We start from the raw sequence: 26,219 nt of genomic DNA, 5'->3' as shown, positions 1-26,219 counted from the left end.
AGTGCAAAAGGTGATGTCGTGACTGTCATTTATTAACACGTGGAGTTTGGGTGTTCTGCACTGAGATGAAGCCCACTGAAATGTGAAGCTAATTTATCCAAACAACTTCTAATAAATACCTTTGATTGTTCCTTTGTCTCTATCCTTTACTAAAGACAGGCAATTAGCAGCATTTGCAATATTACAAGCAAATGAAATTGGGTCTCTGCCCAGCTCGCCTACAAAAGACTTCTATAGCAATAAAAATAATCAATTGGATTCTTCATTTTCTGCTGGGTCCATGTGATTTCCTTAATAATGTCAATGCAGATTGTAATTTGCAGGAAAAAATAAACACCACTTGCATGAGCTGTGAAATTTCAGACCACAAAAATGCCATCTTTCCTTGCAGATTGTTTTGTTATAAGGGTATGCAGCTTGGGCAACTGGAATAGACCTCAGATCTGATCCCTAATTTATCCTTCATAAACTGACCTATATTTTATCTCCCAAATGGGTTTTGTGCATTTTTCCTTCTGTACCTTTGCTTTCTAGCAGTTAGCAAGGGATAATAAGGACCAGACAATAAGGATCAGAAAACCAACATTAAGCTTCCAGCTTGGCCGCTCACTAGCTGGGTGACCTTGGGCAAGTTATTTAACCTCCCTGGGCCTCAGTTTGCTCCTCTGTAAAATGAGGCATATAAGTGTGAAAATGCCTAGAATCTAAGTTCCCCAGGCTCCCAGTAGGCATGCAGGACTTGTTACTTGAGCAAATTAATTAACGTCTTGCACAGTATCTGACATCTATGTGTGTGTGTGTTCATTCAGTTGCTCAGTTGTGTCCAATTCTCTGTGACCCCATGGATTGTAGCCCGCCAGGCTTCTCTGTCCATGGGAATTTTCCAAGCAAGAATACTGGAGTGGGTTGCCATTTGCTATTCCAGGGGATCTTCCTGATCCCGGGACTGAACTCACACCTCTTACGTCTCATGCATTGTGATCAGCACCAATTAACTGTTGCGTAATAACTAAGAATCTATTTCCCACCTCTAACACTCACATTCTCCCTTTGGCCTAGCAAAATCTTACCCATTCTTCAAGGTTAGCATAAATTTTGCTTCCTCTGAGAAGACTTCCCAAGGCCAAAAGTGATCCGACTTCCCCCAGCCTCTAGACACATTTATTGTTCATAAGCCTCACTTAGAATCTGGGCTTTCAGTCTTTTGTACTGCTGCTTCTCTTCTCATAAAGGATTTCTTAGCTGCCCAATTAGATCACAGGTTTCTTGGGGGCAAGTCCAGAGTCTGACTCCTGGTGATCCCTCCAGGTCCTAGTAAAGTACATGGCACACATGGATATTCCATAAATACCCATAGACTGACTGAGGAGGGAAACCCAGTTCCCGTGGAGATGGGCAAAGGCCCTGTGGATATGGTTCTGCCCCTGCCGTGGAGAGGCCATGGAACCAGCCCTTACAGCCTTTGCACTGTGTCTCTAAAGACTTCTCTTCCATAGAAAGTTGGCTTCTCTCTGCAAAAACCTTCCCTTGGTGTGAAGAACCAACATCCTCATGCCTTGCGGTGGAAGGGTAATTGTACAACCTCTTCAGGAGACAATATGACAGTATCTCTCAAATTTTAAGCTGCACATATCATTTTTAAAAATCGAAGACATGGGACTTCCCTGGTGGTCCAGTGGTTAAGACTTTACCTTCCAATGCAGCGGGTTTAGGTTCAATTCCTGGTCAGAGAGTTAGGATCAGGAAAAACCAGGGCATGGAACAGAGCACTATTGTATTGAATTCAATAAGGACTTAAAAATGGTCCACATCAAAAAAATATCTTAAAAAAATAGTCAAAGACACACAAATATCCTTTGATCTTTTGATGTGCACTGCTAAATGTTTATCTTACAGACTGACCTGCACAGTGTGGAAAGATAGAATAAGAATATTCACTGTTAGGTTTCTTATAAAAGCAAAGACTGGAAACAATTTAAATATCTATCAATAGAGAACTGGATAAATACATTTTAGTATATCCACATAGAAAAACATCAGGCAGCCTTTGAAATGAATGAAGTAAACCTATGTGTACTGATGTGGAATAATCAGTGAAAAAAACAAGCTACCACCCAATATGTACAATCTAATCTAACATGCTAAAGAGGACATGTGTACACGTGTGCACAAAGGGTCTTCAAAACAACGGCAATGGCTGATGGGGGCCAAGGTGGTGGGGAGGAGGGGTAGCAAGAAGGACTGGGCTCAGTAGCAGAAGGACATTCATGGCGGTGTCCCACATTCCATTTGTATAGGCTAAATTCTTCAGCAAATACATGCAGTATCTTTCTCTTCTCTCCTCTTTTATTTTTTATTTTTTAAAGCAGTCATATTTTAATTATGCTAAAAATGACTAATACAATGAGCTTTAATTAGAAAATTTAAGATTCTAAATAAATTGCTAGGGAATTTCACAATGGGGGGGGTCAATGAAAATTTTTCTCTACATACAATATGATCATTAACAGACTAGCTAATCTTCTTTGGAATGATAAGGCAAAAATAGTAAAACCACACTTTTCCTATAAAAAGTTACACATTATATTCTGTAGGGATAGCTATCATACAAGAAGAAACAAAGAAGACGTGACCACTCTCTTGCACACCCAGGAACATTAGGAAATCTGGTCTTAGAATGATCTAGTCATCCTCCTCCTCTCCATCATCCTCAGCATCTCGTTTCCTCTTTTCCCCTCGAAGACCTTCTTCTTCCACTTCTTCTTCTTCTTCTTCTTTCCCTTCTTCAACATAGTCATCATCATCTTCTTCATCCTGAATTTCTTCTTTCATCAAATATGAGAGGCCCACCTCCTCTTCTCCCTCTCCCAGTTCTGAGCCTGCTTCATCCTCATCCTCCTCCTCCTCCTCCTCTTCTTCTTCCTCCTCTTCCTCATATCCTTCAGGTGGACCAGCTTCATCTTCCTCTTCCTCTTCATCATCTTCATCTCCATCCTCCTCCTCCTCCTCCTCGGAATCTGGTGCTTCATTATCCTCCTGGTCAAATCCATCTAAGTATGTGATTTGCTGCAGCAGTTCAAAACTGCTTTCTCTGTAATCTTCCAGGTTTGTGATCTCACAGTTAAACAAGTCAAGACTCTTCAAGTTTTTAAGATTTTGCAGAGCTTCTACTGTACTGAGATCTTTGATTTTGTTTCCACTCAAATTGAGGTAGGTAAGATTTGGGCATTTCTCTGCCAGGACTTCCAAGCCTCCAGAAATTATATTGTCACTAAGTTCCAACTTCCGAAGTTTATTCAAGCTGGGCACCCGGGCCAGTGAACTTAGTTCCACATTAGCCATACTCAGAAACTCTAGGTTTTTAAAAGTATCATTCAGGCCCTCAATTTCCCCATTGACACCGAGGCAATTATCAAGGACCAATTCTGTTACCTCCTCCGGGGCTCTGTCCCTTAACTCCAGGTTAATCCTCTTCTTCATCTCCATGTCCTCCTCCTGCTCTCCTCCCTTACCTTTTCCTGCCTTTCCCACTACCCCCAACCCTAAATTTTTAAAAGATTTGGAAATGAATGAAAAGAAAGGCATATATAAATGCCCACCACCACCAGATAGGTATGGGGAAGGAAGAAGAGAATCGCAAATGGAGTCCAAGGAGTTGGGACTCTAACTCGGCCGCCCCCACCTCCTTGTCCACACACTCGCGTGCACGCTCACACGCACACACATACACACACCCTCAGTTCCTTCCCCTTCAATGGCTGCTCGGAGGCCTCTCCTCTTTTAAATTTAAATTTTATTTACCATTAATAAGGTAACACATTTGCATGTACAAAATTTTAAAAGGTACAAAATAAGTATATGGTAAAAAAAAAAAAAAAATGTCCCTCCTATCCTAGCCCTAGCCTCCTGGTTTCTACTCCAGAAGCACCTAGTGGGAACCTTTTCATTTGTCTGCTTTTAGAGGTAGCCCATGCACTGCAGGTATTCTCTTTAAAAATAATCGTAATAAAATGAACGGGGGAAAAGCTTCCATCAACCTCATATTCTCTCTCCAGCTAAGGTTCTGTGCCTCTCTTCTCTACACAGCCAGCTCAACTTCTGGACAATGTTGTCCATTTGTATGGTGTCTATTTATATGGGAAGATCTTCCTCAGGCTTCAGAGTCAGGCAGAACGGAGTCTTCAACAGTTACCTAAACTAACCTCTCCAGAGCGCTTCCCAGATGGCTCAGTGGTAAAGAATCTGCCTGCCAAGCAGGAGACCTGGATTCAGTCCTCGGGTTGGGAAGATCCCCTGGAGAAAGAAATGGCAACTCACCTCAGCATTCTTGCCTGGAGAATCCCATGGATAGAGGAGCCTGGTGGGCTACCGTTCATGGAGCTCACAAGAGTTGGACATGACTTTGCAACTAAACAACAACAGCAAACCTCCCTGGGCCGCATTGCTTCATCTATAAAGTGGACAAGGAATACCTACCTACCTCTTAGTTTGTAAGAGTAAGAAACAGTTCAAGAAAAGCAGGTGTGTGGAGCTACTGTGGTCACTAGAGCTCTGGGCACCAGCCCCTCCTCTGCTTGGGCCCACACACACTGGGCAGTGTCCCTGGGGACAGCAGGAGAACACAGCGCGATGGCTGTCCGCACTAAACCCCACGTTCTGGGTTGGCCAGAAAGTGCATTCAGATTTTACTGGAAGATGGTACTGAACACCTGCATGAACTTTTTGGCCAACCCAATACATCCTGTCTCTGGGAAAACATTTTGAGGCAAACATCTGCAGTGAATTAGAAACTTTGTGGTGTGATATTACACAAATGATCAACACCAGTTTTTCACCTGGGGTGTGGGGACTTCTGAAAGGGTTTAGGGAAATCAGGAAACCTATTTCTGAGACCTGACTCTACCACAAACTGGTCCTCCTTCAACAATCAACTTCTCACCCCAAGCCTTACACAGAGTGGGTGGGTGTTTTCTCAGACTCCGGACAGCATCAGACTCTCAGGTAGGGAATGTATTAAGGGAACCCTTCACTCAGAAAGAGGGTGGCTGGGGTGGAGTCTCCCGGCAATAAGCATGATTCCCAACCTCAACTATGATGTCCCTACTTACAAATTAAAATGATGTGGTATAGAACAAGCATTTACTAAATGCTTCAAAGCTAACTAACCAAATACATTCTTCAAAAGGGGGTTAAATATGTGTAAACATTTTAAATTAACTTTAATTCATTTTTGTCATTACTGAAATGAGTTGCAAAGCATATGAACTGCTTAGAGCATCTCACACTCCTTTGTACAAATGCTAGGTTACTAAAGATTAAGAAGGGACCATGTGTAACAGACATTCTACAGCCCAGCGGCCGCATGGTACAGAATCTACCTGCCAATGCAAGAGATGTACTGGGATCCCTGGATCCCTGGATTCAATCCCTGGGTCAGAAAGAACCCCTGGAGTAGAAAATGGCAACCCACTGCAGTATTCTTGCCTGGAAAATTCCATAGCCAGGGGAGCCTGGTGGGCTACAATCCATGGGATTGCAGAGTCAGACAGGACTGAGTGACTGAGCACACTGGCTCAAAATAGCAGTTAGAAAGAGCTAATCTAAAATTCCAACTCTAGGGGCCTCTGATTTGATACCTGACAAATAGGCAGTTGACACGCTAGTACTGTGATTTAGTGACTCTGATGATATTGAAGATAAAAGGAGATATTGCACCTGGCAGAAGTTTCCCAGAAACACAAACACACATGAGCCCATGCACACGTGCGCACGCACACACACACACACACACACACACACACACACACACACACACGTCTAGAGACATAGTGAGGGCGGGAGGGGAGCCTGTGTACCCCAGCCATGCCTCTCTCACTGCTGTACCACCACTCAGCATACAGATTTCATTCCCCAAAATAAATCACACACATAAAGTAGAAAGATGGTTTTCCATCTATTCTTTAAGTAAATTTGGGGAGTTAAAGAGCACAGCTGTCTCCGATAATACCATGCTCATTGGGTACAAATATCTCTTAGCAAGTTGTCCTAAATCAATTTTTTTAATGAGTCCTCTTTTTTCTCCCCCCACGCCCCCACTTAGTACTGGTAATTTAAAGCTCAGCAAAAGAGGCTATTGAAGCAAAAAAAACTGACTAATTTTGTAATTTATTCTCTGGGACATTTATCTGTTAATCTAATATCTTAATTCCCTCCATACTTAAAAAGGGCATTTTAAAGTGACATTCCCAGCCATTCCAGATCACTCCTTGAATTTTATTGTCTGTTTTTTAAAATGTATGCCCAGTGTGTGCTTTGTCCTTTAGTAAAGAAAATCTCTATGGAAATTTGAGTGGGTCTGCCGGTGGTGTTGAGTCTACCCTAGAGGGCAGGACACTAAAACCCAAAGGCTCTCCCCTTGGACCCTGCCTTTTGGCTCGTCATGCTAGCAGGCATGGGCAGAGTTAAGCATGCAGGCCTGCCTCTAGAATATGGTTCTGTTCTTAGCGTTCGCCTCCGTCATCACATGTTATTCCTTTCCTGCACCGTTTCTTGCTAACCTGCTGTGCACTGAGCACTTTTCTGGGAATCAGCATACAGAGAATGCCTAAGCCATAGTCCCTGCCCTCAAAAGGACCTTACAGCTGAGGGAAGCGGGTCTGAACACAACACGGTAGATGCCACGCCTGGTGTGTGAGCAAAATGCTCGGGAGCAAATCAGTTTATTTATGTAACAAATCCTTATACAGTGACCTAATATGGGTGAGGTTAGCACTAGTAAGGACTTTTCTAATATTAACTTGTTTAATCCTCACAGCCCACTGGGATGGGTACTATTATTATCCCTTTGTACTGATGGGGAAACTAAGGTGAGTAAATAATTTGCCCAAGGGCACAGCCAATGAGCATCAGTGCTTCTGAGCCCACACTCCCTGGCTTCCCAAGCCCATGAGTCTAGCACTTGGTTACACTGCCTCTCAAAACTTTCACTTTTCACTTTCCTGCACTGGAGAAGGAAATGGCAACCCACTCCAGTGTTCTTGCCGGGAGAATCTCAGGGACGGGGGAGCCTGGTGGGCTGCCATCTATGGGGTCACACAGAGTCGGACATGACTGAAGCAACTTAGCAGCAGCAGCAGCAGCAGCAGCAGCAGCAAAACACCTCCTCCAAATGCAAAGATTCTTAACTAAAATCAGATGCAAATGGAACATGCCGGCTGAGAATGCTACAGAGCACAGTGCGGAAGTAACATATATGCAAAAACTTGAATGATGAGCAGGAGTGAACTAGGCTAATGGGGAGGAAATGAAAGGGTTGAAAGTCAAGGTTCTGGGTGGGGAAGGAGTAAGACATGTTCTAGGAACTGTGCAGAGCCACCCACCATGGCAGGAGAGTGTAGAGGAAGGAGGAGAGGAGCTCAAGGGGCAGCTGGAAGTGGGCAGGGACCACACCATCTGGCACTTTTGCTACACGCCAAGGGTTGTATGTGATGGGTTCCCCAAGAATTCTAGGAGCCTATCAAAGAGCGTTGGTTGGGCTTCCCAGATAACTCAGTTGGTAAAGAATCCACCTACAATTCAGGAGACCCCAGTTCAATTCTCTGGGTTGGGAAGATCGCTGGAGAAGGGATAGCCTATCCACTCCAGTATTCTTGGGCTTCCCTTGTGAGTCAGCTGGTAAAAGTCCACCTGCAATACAGGAGACCTGGGTTCGATCCCTGGGTTGGGAAGATCCCCTGGGGAATGGAAAGGCTACCCACTCCAGCATTCTAGACTAGAAAATTCCATCGACTGTATAGGCCATGATATCACAGAGTCGGACATGACTGAGCAATGCCCTTAGCACACACAGGGCAGTACTAGCATCAGTTTTCATGATCTGCTGGTGTGTAGACTGGACTGGAAGGAAGCAAACGTGGGAGCAAGGACATCCATAGGGAGTCAGTGACGAAGGGAGAGCTGATATCCACTGGACGGGGGTGAGTGAAAGTGGATTCAAGGGAGACTTAGGAGGCGACATCAACAGGAAAAGGTGACTGACTATGAGGGATGAAGAGAGCAAAGTGTCCCTGGTGGCTCTAAAGATTCTAGGTACTCACAGGGTCGGGGAGCAGTGGGGATGGGCAGGCTGAGGGTAGAGTTTGGGGAGAAGGTCCCACACAACAACCACATGCACTGTTCCCCGCTCCCCTAGGTCACAGGCTGCTTTGGGGCTCCATGCCTTCATACATGAGGAACCAAGTTTCCTGAGTGTCCTCTCCCTCCTTCTTCGCCTGGAGAAGTACCCCACTGAGAGCCGGCTTGAACGTCACTTCCTCCTTACACCTACAGGCACTGAGCCCTGGGGCAGGTGCTGGCGCAGTCATTCTCCTTCTTGAACCTCACAGCATCCCTGCGAGGAAGCACTGCCATTCTCGTTTTACAGATTCCTGAGGCTCCCAGAAGGCCCCAGATCAGCTGGTTAATCCGGCAGTAGGTGGGATATCCCACAGCCACCCAGCGCTGCCTTCCCAGTGACACTGCGGGAAGGGTGAGCTGGGCCTGGGGCCTCTTCTTCCCAAAGGCCCTGAGGTTTCTCACCACACAGATTAGAGATGTGAACCTGAGGAACAATGAGAAGTTCTGAACCCCACGCCGAGGGCTGTGAGGGGAGGCGACAGCAAGGAGCACAGATGAGAACCACTAGGCCCAAAGCAGGTATGCACCAAACATCACGCTTCTCTCCATCCCCGGAATTCTAGCAAAGTGCCTCCCAAGCATCAGATACCCAGTGTTTCTCTGCTCTTCCTAGAAATAAATTCCAATAAACAGACAACCCACAGCATAACAAAGCACAGATGTTGTGTCTTCTCCCCTGCTCCCTCGACATTGACCCTCTGTTGCATCCATGTCGCTTTCGCCACTGTGGCTTTGCTCGCATCCATCCCTCTGCCTGGCCACTCCTCTCTCTCCCCTTCACGTGCCTGAGTGAAAGTGTTAATGCTAAGTTGTGTCTGACTCTTTGTGACCCCATGGACTGTAGCCCCCAGGCTCCTCTGTCCATGGTATTCTCTAGGCAAAAATACTGGAGTGGGTAGCCATTCCCTTCTCTAGGGGATCTTCCTGACCCAGGGATTGAACCCAGGTCTCCCACATTGCAGGCACATTCTTTACCATCTGAGGCACCAGGGAAGCCTGGCTCGGTCCTATCCTGGCTAGGCCTCACAGAGCATCCTTTCTACGTTTCTGCTGAGTGTAGGGTAACAAGCTGTCCTGGTTCTCTGGGACTAAGGGATTTCCTAGGTTGTTGGATGTCTGATACTAAATCAGGGCAGTCCTATGGAAACCAGGGTGGTTAGGTGCTTGGTTGCTTGGATTGTGTCAGCTTATTGCAAGCCTAACTAACGTCCAAGCTGTCTTGTATCCATTAGTTATATCTCCTCCTTTAAAGTAGACGTGACTTCTCAAGGTAAGGTTCTGTGCCTTGCTCATGCTTTTTTAAAAACTATTGATTGATTTGATTTTTTGGCTGTGCTGAGTGCTGCTACAGGGCTTTTCTCCTAGTTGCAGTGAATAGGGGCTGCTTCCTAGTTGCACGGGCTCTCATTGCAGCGGCCTTTTTTGTTGCAGATCACGGGTGTGTGGCCACAGTAGCTGCGGCATGTGGGCTCAGCAGTTCCAGCTGCCAGGCTCCAGAGCACAGGCTCAATAGCTGTGGCACGCGAGCTTTGCTGCTCTGCGGCATGTAGGATCTTCCTGGACCAGGGATCAAACCCATGTGTCCTGAATTGGCAAGCAGATTCTTTACCCCTGAGCCATCAGGGAAGCCCTGTTCATCCTTGACGTGTGCAGTCAGTGTGTGTGGAATGAGTGTATAATGTGAGCACAGACTCAGAGTGAGTGTTGTGAATGACTTAATCTCGCAGAATTCCAATACCCTTTTGTGTAAATGGGCCTAAACCTAATACCTGTACCCCAGAGGCTTGCTGTGAGGATTAAATGAAAAGAATGCATGTGCAATGCTCAGCAGAGTGCCTAGGACATAGTAATACTCAGGAGACAGTAAATAGTAAACAATAACTGTTATTTTTAGTAAGGGTAATATCGATAGCATTGCTTTTATTGGGCATTTAAAACTTTTAAAAATTAAAACACTATTTAGTCAATCTGAGTATTCCGCCATGTTGCTGAAGCAAAAGACAATCCCTTAATAAATAACTTTTGGAAGATCTGTTATTTAAAACTGTGGCTCAGTGGTAAAGAATCTGCCTGCCAATGCAGGAGACTCGGGTTTGATCCCCGGTTCAGGAAGACCCCTAGAGAAGGAAATGGCAACCCACTCCAGTATTCTTGCCTAGGAAATCCCATGGACAGAAGAGCCTGGTGGGCTACAGTCCATGAAGTCACAAAGAGTTGGACATAGCTCACCAACTAAACAACAAAATCGTCATTTAAAACGACAATTTAAAACGATGATAGTTTGTTTCTCAACTATCAGCCAAATTATTTCCCACCTGATAGTTCTTGCTTCAGAACAGTGTGGCCCAAACAGGCTGACTAATTATAGCATTTCCAGAGCACATACGATCATTCAGAAGCAACTTTCTCAAGAGCTGGGACAGAAATAAATGAGCAATCAGCAGGTTTAACAGGATTTTCTTCCCCCACCCTACCCCCTGAACCCTTAACACATGAAGTTGATCCCAACAGTTATTTTAAGGAAATTCAGCTGAAGTATTCTTGGGGTTTGAGGCGATCTTGTGTGCACCCTGGATCCATCATGAATCCTGTTGTCCAGAGCATCGTGAGGGTGTGGCAGGGAGGCTGGAGGTCAGGAAAGCCACGCTCCATCCTCAAATAGCCTGGGGCCTGGGACAGGTTACTCTGCAACCCAGAGTTTGTTTCCTCATCAGTAAAGTAAGAAAACAGTCTTATTTAATTTAGCCTTACTTAATTTCTAAGGCTCCCTCCAACTCAGGAATCAGATGGTTCTCAGAGGGAACACCCTGATTGGCCAATGAATTACATGTTGCCACCAAATGTTTCTATCTCCTTATCTATGCCATGCATCCTACAGCTATTTATTAAGCTCCTACTAGGTGCCAGGCACTGTTCTAGATGTTCCTAGTAGTCACGCTCATGTCCATCCTATCTTCACCACCTGGAGGAATGCATTCCTTCCAGAGTTAGGCTCCTTGGAAGTGAAAGTGTTAATCACTTTAGTTGTGTACAACTCTTTGTGACCCCATGGACTGTCCTCTGTCCATGGGATTCTCCAGGCAAGAATACTGGAGTGGTGTGTGTGTGGGTGTGTGTGTGTGTGTGTGGGTGTGTGTATGATATATAAGGTATATAACATATATAAGGTATAGATATATAAAAAATTGAAAGTTGCTCAGTCATGTCCAACTCTTCTCCAGGCCAGATTACTGGAGTGGGTAGCCTTTCCCTTCTCCACGGGATCTTCCCAACCCAGGGATTGAACTCAAGTCTCCCACATTGCTGGTGGATTCTTTACCAGCTGAGCCATCAGGGAAGCCGTATATATGTATACCTATAGCCAATTCATATTGATGTTTGACAGAAAACAATAAAATTCTGCAAAGCAATTATCCTTCAATTAAAAATAAATTTTTAATTTTTTTTTTTAAACAGAATACTGAAATGGGTTGCCAAGCCCTCCTCCAAGGGATCTTCCCAACCCAGGGATCAAACCCAGGTCTCCTGCATTGCAGGCAGATTATTTACCATCTAAGCCACCAAGGGCTCCTTGGATGAGGAACACTTAATCCCATTTCCCATTTCCTTCCCATCTTCAGAAACTGTCTCTGATCTGATCCATCCTCTGAAATATCTCAGAGCAGTGACGCTCAGGCTTGAGGCCTTCAGTACAAAGGAACCAGGTCTTAGGGGAGGAAGAAGCTTCAGGACAGAAAAAAATCCTGGGTTTTTTTTTTTTTTTGGCCTCTCATTTTCCAAGCTTAGACCAAAATGACTATATAGATGAGCAAACCTCTTCTCCTTAACCATTCCTTCTGGCAATAACCAGGACCCTCTCTGAGAAGGCCACACCCCAGCATCCTCTGACAACCCAAGGATGAATTCCCTATCATATCTTACTGTGGGGAGGAAAACAGAATTTAGCAGTCTTAGTTTCACCACTTGAGAAAAGCATTCATCTTGACTTCTATTTTTCTCATCTGCAAAATGCACATGGTATTAATGGCAACTTGACAAAGCAGAGTGTGCATTTCAAAGTTCACCGTAAACCATTGAAACATTAACTGTGATCCCCACTGGCCTTCTTTACTTTATGATGATACAGACCTGACCCTACAAATAAGATGAAGAGATGAACATCTCCAGAGTTTGAATGACATCAGAAATTTCCACCTGTCCAAGAGTATCTTCCCCATGTCCTAAAATTCAACTACTGGCAATTCACTCAAGCACCCTATCAGATAGCTTTGCCAGCTCTGACCTACCTACTTATCCTATGAAGAAAATTTATGTGAATTGGAACCTCACCATGTCCCAGGCCCTTTGTGATACTTAATTCTTTTTTTACCCCACACCAATAGGTGAGACAGGGCTTATTACTTAATACACTTTAAAACTTGGGAAACTGATCCTCAGAGAATTTAGGAAACTTGCTTAAGGGCTACGTGAGTGACGGTCAGGACTTAAGTTTGGGTGGGGTTGAGAGGGCAGCAGGCCCAGGGGAACACGCAGGGCAGCTGCCCGGGGAGGGAGGTGCGCAGGAGAGGCACACACCAGCACCAGGGTTGCTCAGCCACTGTACGACTTCCTCCAGCCCAGTGCCCCCACACACCCAGGCCGCATCCACAAAGACCACCCAGCATTTCTGCCAAAAGAGAGAGGAAGGATTTTGATGCCGTTCATCTTCTGAAACAGCATATCCCCTCTGGCTAATCTGGAAATATTATTTCCAGAGCTCTCGAATGCCCCTCTGTCACTGAGTGGGTGGATAGGCATCACGGATATTTGGCACCGCTGCTCCTCTAAAAGCCAGCACCATTCATTGGATAATTATCCTGTTGTCTTCTCACCTCAGGAGAAAATGCAAGACGCCCTCTTTCCAAATCTGGTCCATCATGCCAGCGGCACTTGTATTTTTAGAAGCTGTTTTTCCCCAATAGTTTCACAGCCTCTAATCTGCCACTCTCTAGATGAATATAAATGAAAACACAACAATGAAATATGGAGAAATACTTTCTCTGATCATAATCTCCAGTCTCTGAACCCCAGGGCCAGGAGTGGGTGGAGCCCTGACTTGCCTCCAAAGCTATGTATGGGGAGAGGAAGGCAGTGAGGACAGGCATCACCCAGGGCCTTCTTGCTCTGATAAATGGCTGCCAACCAGCTGTTAGGGAGGGCAGAAGCCCTTGCTAAAACTTCATGTCTCCAGGAGCCGGGAGCTGGGAAGCATAGAGGATTATAATTATACCTGGTGGAAGCCTGACCGCAGCTCACCTGCCAAGCAAAGAATGACCCCGTTAAAGAGCCAGGAAGGAATGGTGTTCATAGGGGATTGGATTTCTACACAGCATCCTCGAAGTCATTTCTCAAACTTACCCTAGAATCTGGAGGTAAAGGAAAAAAATGTCCTTTAAGAACAGGTAAATGGAGCCCTGTCCAAAGAGAGAGCTGCCCAATCCTTAGCTCCTGACAGCTGAGGCCTCAGGGGGACAGACATCTTGTCTACCCAACCCCACCCTGAAGGCCCAAGAAAACCCCAAAAGTGGAAGCTCAGAAGCTAGCATTTCAAGAGATGCCAGTGTCCACCCCAAAACAAGAAATAACAGTGGCTTAATGCAGCAAGGCAATGCCATAGAGTGGTTGTCACCTAGGGGTTTAGCCAGACAGCCTCAGGTTCTAATCCTGAATCTACTTCTTACTTGAAGAAGGAAATGGCAACCCACTTGAAGAAGGAAATTGGCTGGGAAATCTCATGGACAGAAGAGGCTGGCGGACTACAGTCCATAGCGTTGCAGAGTCAGACATGACCAGGGCAGTAAACAGTAGTCTTACTAGCTGTCTCACTCTAGGCAAGTCTCTCAACTATTTTGAGCCTCCATTTCCCAAACTGTAAAATGGGAAAAATTATATTATTACCTTGGTTGTGAAGTTTAAGAGACAAAATGAACACGAAGTGCCCAGCAGACTATCTGGAATATATGAAATGCCAGGATATGTTTAATCTGTCCCTCTCAACCCCACCCCTATACACCAGAAAGCAAATTCCTGATGAATTACTAAGGGATATCTCTGCTAAATACTGATCACAGTTTTGCAACCAGCCATCAGGCAGCAGTGACTCCACAGTCCTGCCTCCCTGCTCCATCTTTCAGCACCTGGCGCAACTTCATGGACCAGAAGCAGAGAACCAGGCTCGAGTGGGAACTGACCCTTGCCTGACCAGGGACATGCAGCACTGACCCTCCCCTCATCCTGGGACTGACCACAGACTGTCCTAATAAGATGGTTGGAGCACCGTGGACTGTTTATCCCAGTGAGAGCTGGTGGTGCCAACAGGCCTGAAAACTGGGGCCCTCTCTGCCCACACTGTCATCCACGACCTGGGGGCTGGAGCCCAAGCTCTGTAGCTGCTTCTCTGACCAAGCTGGATACCTTGACACGGTCCCAGCAAGCAACAGAGCACCCATTGTTCAGCCCTCCCAGCCCCACAGAAGCACTCGGCCTGCCAAGTCCAGAGGACCCACCCAGATTCTAGCAGCAGAGAGAGACTCCCCAGCCTTCCACCCGGAAGCACAGCTACCCTCACCCACATGGCCAGTGGCCCACTTGGCCCTCAGTGCCCGTAAGAAGCTCAAGTCCATCTGCTCTGCTATTTGTGAAGGGCAGGGAGGCAGGGTTGGGCAAGCAGATGAAACTTAAACTTACTCTCTGCTCATGGCCATGGAGATATTATAGGCATTATTATTATTATATAGCTGTAATATGGTAATATTACTATAACTAAATAGTACTGGCTCCCCATTTGGCTCAGACAGTAAAGAATCCACGTGCAATGCAGGAAACCTGGGTTTGATCCATGGGTTGGGAAGAATCCCTGGAGAAGGGAATAGCTATCCACTCCAGTATTCTTGCCTGGGAAATCCCATGGACAGAGGAGCCTGGTGGGCTACAGTCCACAGGGTCACAAAGAATTGGACACAACTGAAACTTAAACTTACTCTCCACTCATGGCCATGGAGATGTTATAGGCATTACTATTAAAGAGCTATAATATAATAATATTCCTCTAATTAACTAATACAACTAGAATTAGGGTCACTATAATATATTCAACTATAATATAAACATAGAATATAGCTATAATAGCTAACATTTACTCTTCCAAATAAGAGTAAGAGTGGCAAGTTTGTGCCAAACATTATTTTAGCCTAAACTCCCCACATACAAAGTAGAAACTATTATTCCATCCCATTTTAGAGATAAGGACAATCCAGAGAGGCTATACTATTTGCCAAGACCACACAGTCCATGAGAGTCCGAATTCTCACTCAGACAAAACGCCATAAATGTGGGCACCCAAACCTGTAGGCTGGTCCTGCTGGTGGCTGACTTCCCAGACCAATCTAAGCACCTGAGAAACGTGCTCAGCCACACAAACGTCACTTGCTCCACCTTTACCTAGTGCCTGAAATTGCCCTATTTGTGTTCCTTTGTTTTAAAGCTTCATCTTCTTCTTAAACCCAAATATTCCTTTCGGGTTTTTAAAAAATACTTATTCACTTATTTGGCTGTGCTGGGTCTTAATTGCAGCACACAGCATCTTTCTCGTGGCAACATGTGAACTCCTAGCCATGGCATGAGAGATCTATTTCCCTGACTAGGGATCAAACCCAGGACCCCTGCATCGGGAGCACAGTGCCTTGGTCACCAGACCAGGGAAATCCCCAAAGATTCCTTTTAGACAGGATCAAAAGCCACCATCAGATGTCTAAGTCAAACTAATGAATAAGGCCTTTGCTCCAAGCAGCTCACTAAGAACAGGAGAGAGGCCCTGAGCAGACCTGAAACATCACATCAAAGTGTATTTTTCCCCCATATGCCTTTTATTTCTCATGTATTTCCATTCTGCCCATCATCTAGAAACTTCATGTTATCAAAAACTGATTTCATAAATGAACTCATGCTGAGAAGTTCTACCCATCTCTACCCACCTTAATGACACCCCACATCCTCATCAGACCCAAAGCATACCTCTAGACTCATCAGAGACTTTTTTAGGAAAATGAATCCCATGTGATTAGGAAGTTCAGGTGAATAGCAAGTCACCAGAGCCAGGATCAGCACTCTAGCTTCTTGACACCTATCCAGTCCTCCAACCAGCACTGTGGGAGTTCTAGAAAGAGGCATTTCCTAGTGAGAAAGTTCTCAGTGTCCTAAATGCCTGGAGTTAAACCGTTTTGAAGCTCGACTTTATTTCCACTAGAATCATGCCACAAAATTGGAGGCATCATGGGGAACTAAGGAAAGCGGAGAAGCAATAAAGTCTCCATGTACACTGGACCCATATTACAGTCTTGCCCAATACACATATATTAGGCACTATACTTCTCAATTAGAAAAGGGGGGCTACACTCCCTATAAAAACACAACGTTTTTTAAAAGGATGCTCCTTAAGTAGAGACTTCATCGCCCAGGGGTATTTTCCTTGTAAGATGCCTGTGAAGGCAGCCATGGCTAACTGAAAGGGAGGTTTGTCACCTACGGTGGGATTCTGTTCCCTGGAACAGCCCAGGGTAGAAGAGATTTCGAGAGATGAGGGCAGGGGCTCTGGCAGAGGTCATCTTACCTTCTAGCATAGCAGGTGCAAAAGTTATCCATTGCCATGTAGCAAATGATTTCCAAGCCTAGCAGCTTAAAACAAATGGGGAGGGAGGTGGGAGGAAAGTTCAAGAGGGAGGGAACACACACGCACCTATAGCTTTATTTTTGGGGGCTCCAAAATCACTATAGATGGTGACTGCAGCCATGAAATTAAAAGACGCTTACTCCTTGGTAGAAAAGTTATGACCAACCTAGATAGCATATTCAAAAGCAGAGACATTACTTCGCCGACTAAGGTCCGTCTAGTCAAGGCTATGGTTTTTCCTCTGGTCATGTATGGATGTGAGAGTTGGACTGTGAAGAAGGCTGAGCGCCAAAGAATTGATGCTTTTGAACTGTGGTGTTGGAGAAGACTCTTGAGAGTCCCTTGAACTGCAAGGAGATCCAACCAGTCCATTCTGAAGGAGATCAGCCCTGGGATTTCTTTGGAAGGAATGATGCTAAAGCTGAAACTCCAGTACTTTGGCCACCTCATGCGAAGAGTTGACTCATTGGAAAAGACTCTGATGCTGGGAGGGATTGGGGGCAGGAGGAGAAGGGGACGACAGAGGATGAGATGGCTGGATGGCATCACCGACTCGATGGACGTGAGTCTGAGTGAACTCCGGGAGTTGGTGATGGACAGGGAGGCCTGGCGTGCTGCGATTCATGGGGTCACAAAGAGTTGGACATGACTGAGCGACTGAACTGAACTGATGGCTAATTCATGTTGATGTTTGGCAGAAACCAACACAATTCTGTAAAGTAATTATCCTTCAATTAAAAATAAATAAATCTATAAAAACAAAATCTATAATCTCACCATTATCACAAATCAAACACCTGGGAACAGCTTAGTTGAGTGGTTCAGGCTCAGGGTCTTTCATGAGGTTGCAAGTCAGCAAGAATTGCAGACACCTCAAAGTTCCACTGGAGTTTGAAAAACACCACCAAGCCCCTTCAGGGAATTATTAGCAGGCCTCAGTTCCCCGCTGGTTGTCGAACAGAGATTTCAGCTCCTCGCCATGGGGGACTCCCATACTCCTGACTGGATGGAGGCTTTCTCCAAAGTCAGAGATCACGGAGAGGAAGAGATGCTCTAAGACAGCAGGCTTGGTCCTCTACAGTCTAATCCCAGAGAATGACACACCATCACATCTGCTCTATGTTCCCAGTCACACAGATGAACCCTGGTAGCATGTGGGAAGAGGCCACACAAAGGTGTGGGGACAGGGGCAGGGACCTCTGGGGCCATCTCAGAGGCTGGCCACCCCAGGAGGGCACCGGGAACAGTGAGGCCCACAGCTGGAAGAATCCACATGGCAGGCCCTGAGCAGGTGTGCCCACTCAGCATTGGCTTACACTTCTGTAAGAGGCAGGTAATAGAGCTGTCAGGGATCAACAATGGCTAGAAAAGGGTGTTGAGTAAAAGTGTAGCACAAACAGAAGGCAAACAGTACTGTGATTGTTACCAGCAGTAGCAAGGACATGCCGTTCTGGGGCTCCCTTCTCTGTTGTTCTCTCAGGCCTGCCCCACTGTATGAAACAGTGCATTTCAAATTGCCAATACCCCACGCCAGACAATGAAGTGTTACAAAATGCAGCGTGGGCATGACCCCTTTAATGATCTGTTAGAGCTGATTTATAATTAGCCTTTCACCTGAATTCAAAAGGCACCCAAGTTCTTGCTGGTTCCTGCTTGGAAATGATCTGTTCTCTTCATTTAAATATCCTCCCTTCATCCCATTCACTTAGCAACCGTGGCTTTCCTATTTAATACGCAGTTCGAAAGAAAGCATCAGCCCAGCCCTCTCTGAGTATTACAGGCTCCGAATCAGCCAGCTCTGATGTCAACAGTTCCAGCTGAAACCCACCTGACTGTCCTCCCCTCCAGAATCCCTTGCCTTGTTACAAGGGCTCTCAAGACAAGATCTGGCTTAGGACCCTGAGAACTTCCTCACTAGGAAATGCCTCTTTCTAAAACTCCCACAGTGCTGGTCAGAGCACTGGATAGGTGTCAGTGTCAAGAAGCTAGAGTGCTGATCCTGGCTCTGATCCTTGTCCAAGTGTGGCCTTGAGCAGGTCACTTCACTACTCTCATTGATTTAGATCTGCTTATCAAAGACGTTGATACCACCACTTACGGTATTCACTGTGCACTTCTGAGCCTTTTCCAACAGCCCCATCTCTCAGCTTCCCTATAGCACCTCACTGAAAACAAAGTATATGCAACCTTCTAAGGTATTCCCCCTAGTTCTGTTTCTCTCCCTGGGGGGTTTTCTTTCAACACTGGCAGGACTCACCTGTGAGTGTCATGCACTGGGCATGGAACATTTATACCACTGACCTGGTAATTCAACCTCATTTTCACAAGCATAGCTGACCCTTACGGAACATTCACTATGTGCCAGGCACTCTTCTACAACATTGAGCTTCGCAGAAGCCCTGAGGTTGTAACTATCATCATTTCCATTTTATAGATGAGGAACTGAGATTCAGAGAAGGCAAGCAACCTATTTGAAGTCACCCAGCCTGTGTGACGGAGAAGGCGATGGCATCCCACTCCAGTACTCTTGCCTGGAAAATCCCATGGTTGGAGGAGGCTGGTGGGCTGCAGTCCATGGGGTCGCGAAGAGTCGGACACGACTGAGCGACTTCCCTTTCACTTTTCACTTTCATGCATTGGAGAAGGAAATGGCAACCCACTGCAGTGTTCTTGCCTGGAGAATCCCATGGCCGGGGGACCCGTGGGCTGCCGTCTACGGGGTCGCACAGAGTCGGACACGACTGAAGTGACTTAGCAGCAGCAGCAGCAGTAGCAGCAGCAGCCTGCGTGAAGCAGAACCAGGATACAAACACAGGCTGTTGGGGACAAGGGTGGGCTTATTAAGGCTGACTTCTTCCTCCACAAAGAGTCTGAACTTCTTGATCACTGGCTCTATTTCTTCTATACACAGTCAGAATTCATAACTATTTGTTGATTGATCACAAGCTTGCAGACCAGATATTTGCACCATAGTGTGTGTGTTCTAGGTCACTTCAGTTGTGTCCGACTCTTCACAACCCAGTGAACTGTAGCCTGCCAGGTTCCTCTGTCCATGGGATTCTCCAGGCCAGAATACTGGAGTGGGTTGCCGTGCTGTCCTCTAGGGGATCTTCCCGATCCAGGGATCGAACCCACGTCTCTCTCATCTCCAGCATTAGCAGGTGGGTTCTTTACCACTAGTCTCACCTGAAGCATAGGGTGAAGCATAAACCCTGTTCCTGTCCAGAACATATGATCTAACATGTGATAATAGCCAAATTCAAGGTTTTCATAGACTCAGAGGATTTAGAAGAAATGTTTTTGCAGCCCTCATCTTACAAATAAGGAAAAGAGGTCTGAAGAGGTTAGGTGAGTGTCTTCTGATCAAACAGCTCCCTGCAGCAGAGTCAGGACACAAGCTCTGTCCTATCAGGAGCTCAGGCTAGGATGGTAGTTCTCAGCTGGTGTGACTTTGTACCCCAGGACATCTGGCATTGTCTGGGGACATTCCTGGTTGTCACAGCTGGGGAAGAAGATGCTACTGGCATCTAGTGAGGAGAGCCCAGGGTTGCTGCTCAACATCCTACAGGGCACAGCACAGTCCCCCCCAAAAAAGAACTATCTGGTCCAAAGGCCTGAAGTTCTGAGACTGAGAAACCCACTCTCTGGGACTCACCAGTTCCACATACGGCTCTTTACTTCTATTTATTACACATAGTCACCTACAGTTGGACATCTTGTCTTAGTCATCTTTGGTTCCAGCCCAACAAAGTGCTTGGTGTGGAGTAAAAACTCACTGAATAGGAGAAGAGGGGAAAGGACAAGGGAAGGAGACAGAGAAAAAGGAAGAATGAGAAAGAATATCATAAAAAGATATCAGGCTTTCCTGGTGGCAAGTCAAACTCTGTAAATCAAGACCTCTATTCATAAAACAGAAGATTATTGATTCTTTGAAATCAATTCTTGCATGTCTTTCCAGAGAAGGGACTAAGTCTGAACACCTTCTTAATTATGCTTCAGCATCATTTAGGCTAACACTAACAAAGTAAATTAAAGGGAGAAGCAACTCCTGCTCCAGAAATAGTCCTCCTGTGAAAGCAAGCCCTGATTGATGGGTATGATGGAGACAGTGAGGTGCAAATGCACTGCCCTTTTGAAAAATAACTCGTTCCTTAGAGGTGTCCACTGGGAAAATTACAGTAGTCACAGACGCTGCTGAGGAAGACAGAATAGACAGCTCTCATTCCAAGACAGCCGAGCCTCCAAGGCGGGGAGGCCAGTGGGCTGTAAATCCACATAGCCAAGTACAGGTGATGCTTCAGCCCCTAACCAAGTGACAAATGGCTCCCCCGTCAGAGCTGCCAAGTGACACACCACTCCCCCCAGCCTACCCACTATGGCGGGATAATGGGTTAGCAGCCACTAATTCTCAGGATGGGTGGGGAAGAGAAGGGATGTCAGCCTGTGGCTATTGGGCAAGGGGAAGGGGTCTCTGACACCTTCTTGCAAAATGCAGCTCCTGCCGTATGCAGCCAGTAAAGCTCCGCAGTCAACCAGAGAACAGTGCTTCTCTGTGTTCTCATCAAGGGGTGCTGAGCAACCCAGAGAAAACCCAGAAACCATCAGATCAAAAGTCCTTGTGTGGTCCTCTCTCCCTCTATGATTCTCCCCTTATTCTCCATAGATGCACCTCTTCCAGAACCCCTGTGAGGTTCCAACCACCACAGGAGGCTTTCCCCAGGTTTCACATCAGGATGACGCTCTCCCCACTCCATGCCCCAACTGCACATACCCCAACTCCATCAAAGGTGCTTGGCACACTTAGCCCCCTACACACCCCCAGCTGGTAGTAGCTCAGACCTGCCCGGCTGCCAGAGACTCTATAACTACCTGCTGGGTCCTCTACTCCTGGTGTCCATGGAGTTTGGGTTTCAAGATCCCTCACTTGCCCAAGACCTTTTCAAAGATTTTGTGCTCCTTTTCTTAAAGAGGCCCCCCAGGTGGTATCCATGATTCAGGGCCCATAGAATCTCTTTCCTGCCCACAGTGATCTCCAGAACCCTGCATGCCTTACACATAATCAGTGTTTAAAAAGGACTGGTGGTGGTTTAGTTGCTCAGTCATGTCTGACTCTCGCAACCCTGTGGACTGTAGCCCACCAGGCTCCTCCGTCCATGGGATTTTCCAGGCAAGAATACTGGAGTGTTTGCCATTTTTTCTCCAGGGGATCTTCCCGACCCAGGGATTGAACCCAGGTCACCTGCACTGCAGGCAGATTCTTTACCACCTGAGCTACGTGGGAAGCCCTAGAGGACTGAAAAGAATGGATCCTGGCTAGGATCATAATTGATTGGGAATCGGTATGTAACAAAATAAGGAAGACGTGTGCTTCCCTCAAGTAAGCTTTAATCACTCTGTCATCAAGCCAAAAAGAACCGATGGTGTCCTCTATCAGCTACCCCAGTGGTTCTCCAACTCCAGTGTGCGGCAGAATCCCCTGGAGGCTGGGCTCACCCCAGAGTACCTGGTTTAGCAGGTCCCAGGCAGGACCAAGAATCTGCATTTCTCACAGGTTCCCAGGCGCTGCTGCTGCTCCTGCCCCTTGGTGGAGGACTAGACCTTCAGAACCACTTTGAATCTGTACATTTTTAACAGGGAGGACGTTGCCCTTAAAGAAGTGAAAAGTGGGTTTTGGGGGAGACAACATCTTATGCCTTTTTATAACAAAGCAGATACACATACTGTATAAAAACAAATCTACAGAATATCCATGCATTGGAATCTCATGGATGAGAATCACTGATCTGACCCAGACTCCCACTTGGTGCTGAGCCCCACCGTCTGGTGACCCAGACCACACAGCACACCTGATGCTGTGGGAGGAGCGCTGGACTTGTAGTCAAATCCCAACTAGCTCCACCCAGGAGCAACGGGGAGAACTGTCCCCCCAAACTCTACTTTAGCTTCTACACTGAAACAGTATATACTATCCTACCCTGGAAGGGAGTACTGTGTGTGGATGGGAGAGAAACTTCAGTAAGTTATTACAGGGATGGGGTTAGCGAGCCCCCACAGTACAAGGCTGACTAACAAGAGCAGCATCTTCCCAGCAGTAGGGCCTGTCCACCACCTTGCTTTGCTGAGCAACAGGAGTGTAGGAATGCACATTTCAGGGCAGGACAGGACTCCTCCATCCTCTTGGATGTGTGGGGAAGGATGGAGAGGGATGGTGCTGGGGGCAGCCTAGGAGAGTCCTGCTGCCGCTGCTGCTGCTAAGTTGCTTCAGTCGTGTCTGACTCTGTGCAACCCCATAGACAGCAGCCCACCAGGCTCCCCCATCCCTGGGATTCTCCAGGCAAGAACACTGGAGTGGGTTGCCATTTCCTTCTCCAATGCAGGAAAGTGAAAATTAAAAGTGAAGTCGCTCAGTCGTGTCCAACTCTTAGCAACCCCATGGACTGCAGCCTACCAAACTCCTCCACCCATGGGATTTTCCAGACAAGAGTACTGGAGTGGGGTGCCTATTGCCTTCTCTGAGGAGAGTTCTAACTGTATTAAAATACACAAACCGATCCTGACATGGGCAGTCTCCTGAGTGACAGCTAAATAAACCCTTTCTTCATCACCCCCTGAGTTCTGAACTAAGTTTCCTGTCACTAAATAATGATCTGGAGACCAGGTGGTTATTTGGGGATAGAGTCCAGAGGGGTTGAGAATACATTCATGTTGTCTTGGCTCAAAAACAAAGACTCACATGTAGGACCCATCACGCCCCTAAGTCACACTTCTTAGTTTCGTTATCATCTGCCCAGTCTCCCGAGCCCCAAACTGGGTGCGGTCATCAACTTCCACTTCTCCTTCAGTCCTGATGTCCAATCAGCCACCAAACCCTGTGGATGTGCCCCAGGCAGAGCTGCTCTTCTGCTCCAGGCTCTCTGATGGCCTGGGACCTGATCCTCTGTGTCTCTCCAGGGAGCTTCTGGAAACTTCTCACCTGGGCCCAAGCCCTGGCTGCTCAGCCCAGAATCCACCCTGGCCCCAGAGCGGTCTTCCTGTTGTACAGATTGGATTGCCACAGCTGCACAGCCCCAGCCCAAAGTGAGGAAGTGTAACAGAAGTTGTCCAAGCCAACATTGTCCTGGGAGATAAAGTTAAGTTGTAGATAGGACTTGACCAAAAGTCTTCTAGGCAACAGCCATTACCAACTAAGGGAAAGGTCAGAGTCATCCATCAGGGAGGTCTGATTTGACACAAAGACGCAGACGTAGGATCTAGCTGGAACAGAGAAAAGAGAGTATAACAGAAACAAAGTGATCAGATCCTTGGGAGAGGTTAGGGGGCCGACCAAAACTTAGGGGTCCCCAGATCCCCAGCAGTCCCTTAGATGGGAGGTTTGGGAGGCAGTGAGGAGTAAAAAGGGCATGGATTTTGGGTATCAGTTTTCCCTCATGCGAATTGTAGAACCAGGGACAAATAGTATTAATCCCTGAGCCTCGGGTTCCTCCTATGTAAAATGGGAACGATAGTGTCTGCTTTGTAGGGTGTGGTGAAGAATGCGCTGTAAGAACTAGCAGATGGTGGTGTTGATGATGGGAATGAGGGTGGGGGGGCATCTCTCGTCCCTTCACCATCATGCTGGTTCTCCTCTGAACATGCTCCAGTGGCTCCATGTGCTCTGAGACCGAACACAATGCTCCCTTGTCACTCAACCAGCACAGAATCAAACAGCACTGCCATGTCCCTGTACCAAAACACACGCAGCTAACAACGCAGTCTATAATCACATGAGGGCTGGGGGTGGGTGGGGGGGACTCTCCACAGTATTTACTCCTGTTAAAAATAAAAATCAGAATCAAATAAACCCATGGATCTTCCCACAGATGCTATTACTAGGCCATCACTCACTGTCTTTTCCTAGGCTACTTGGGTTTAACATCCAAGTTCAGTTCAGTTCGGTCGCTCAGTCATGTCCGACTCTTTGCCACTCCATGGACTGCAGCACACCAGGCTTCCCAGTCCCTCACCAACTCCTGGAGCTTGCTCAAATTCATGTCCATCGAGTCTGTGATGCCATCCAACCATCTTATCCTCTGTCATCCCCTTCTCCTCCTGCCTTCAATCTTTCCCAGCATCAGGGTCTTTTCAAATGAGTCCGCTGTTAGCATCAGGTGGCCAAAGTATTGGAGTTTCAGCTTTAGCATCAGTCCTTCCAATGAACATTCAGGACTGATTTCCTTTAGGATGGATTGATTTGATCTCCTTGCAGTCCAAGGAACTCTCAAGAGTCTTCTCCAACACCACAGTTCAAAAGCATCAATTCTTCAGTGCTCAGCTTTCTTTATAGTCCAAATCTCACATCCATACATGACTACTGGAAAAACCATAGCTTTGACTAGATGGACCTTTGTTGGTAAAGTAATTTCTCTGCTTTTTAATCTGCTATCTAGTTTGGTCATAGCTTTTCTTCCAAGGAGTAAGTGTCTTTTAATTTCATGGCTGCAGTCACCATCTGCAATAATTTTGGAGCCAAAAAATAAAAATAAAGTCTTTTACTGTTTCCATTGTTTTCCCATCTATTTGCCATGAAGTGATGGGACCAGATGCCATGATTTTAGTTTTCTGAATGTTGAGTTTTAAGCCAACTTTTTCACTCTCCCCTTTTACTTTCATCAAGAGGCTCTTCAGTTCCTCTGTGCCTTGTGCCATAAGGGCAGTGTCATCTGTGTATCTGAGCTTATTGATATTTTCCCCAGCAATCTTGAGTCCAGCTTGTGCTTCATCCAGCCTGGCATTTTGCATGATGTATTCTGCATATAAGTTATATAAGCAAGGTGACAATATACAGTCTTGACATGCAACCCTGTTAACTTTTATCTTTTCAGTTTTTCCTCTCTCTCTCTTTCTCTTTCTTACCTTGTGAAATTTTTGGATTTTTTTTTTTCTGGTGTCATCTCCAGCTTCTTGACCTCAGAAATTTGATGTGCTCAGATTCTATATTATTATCCAAATCAATGACAAAATTGCTAAGACAAAGGCAAGGATCAAACCCTGAATCAAAGTACAGGAGCCCTTCCTTCAAGGGCACATGAATCTCTACGTTGGTACTGCGGGTACATTGGTCCAGTTAGTTATCCATCAATCTAACTGTTCTTGCAGCCAGTGCTTATTTCTCCCATCTTTCCACAAGGATATTATGAAACCTTATCAAATATGCTGCTCAAGACTTTTTTTTCATCCTTCACTCCTTCATTTAGTAAGTTCCCGAGTCCTACTCATTCCACTTCAAAATGTCTCTCATAGATCTTCCCTCTCCTACATCTCCACAGTCAACACACCGCATCAGGACCTTTACCATCTT

At 46.3% G+C, this 26,219-nt stretch overlaps 2 protein-coding genes and 1 long non-coding RNA gene across 5 annotated transcripts in view; 1 reads left to right on the top strand and 2 right to left on the bottom strand.

Moving 5' to 3' along the window:
- Positions 1–3,764, bottom strand: part of LOC114115613 (acidic leucine-rich nuclear phosphoprotein 32 family member E-like) — a 34,304-nt gene extending 30,540 nt beyond the window's left edge. The window contains exon 1 of the mRNA XM_042252393.2: positions 861–3,764. Coding sequence (XP_042108327.1) covers positions 2,683–3,585 — 903 coding nt within the window. The 5' untranslated portion in view covers positions 3,586–3,764 and the 3' untranslated portion in view covers positions 861–2,682. The remainder of the gene's footprint in view (positions 1–860) is intronic.
- Positions 1–26,219, top strand: part of LIPC (lipase C, hepatic type) — a 187,223-nt gene that overhangs the window by 78,352 nt on the left and 82,652 nt on the right. The gene's annotated exons all lie outside the window — the stretch shown is intronic.
- LOC121819974 (uncharacterized) overlaps positions 1–26,219 on the bottom strand; it is a 193,011-nt gene that overhangs the window by 138,750 nt on the left and 28,042 nt on the right. The window lies entirely within an intron of this gene.

Source organism: Ovis aries, chromosome 7 (genome assembly GCF_016772045.2).
Source record: "Ovis aries strain OAR_USU_Benz2616 breed Rambouillet chromosome 7, ARS-UI_Ramb_v3.0, whole genome shotgun sequence".
Taxonomy (NCBI): Eukaryota; Metazoa; Chordata; class Mammalia; order Artiodactyla; family Bovidae; genus Ovis; species Ovis aries.
The sequence above is the reverse complement of the archived record's forward strand: the minus strand, read 5'-3'. Positions and strand labels throughout refer to the sequence as shown.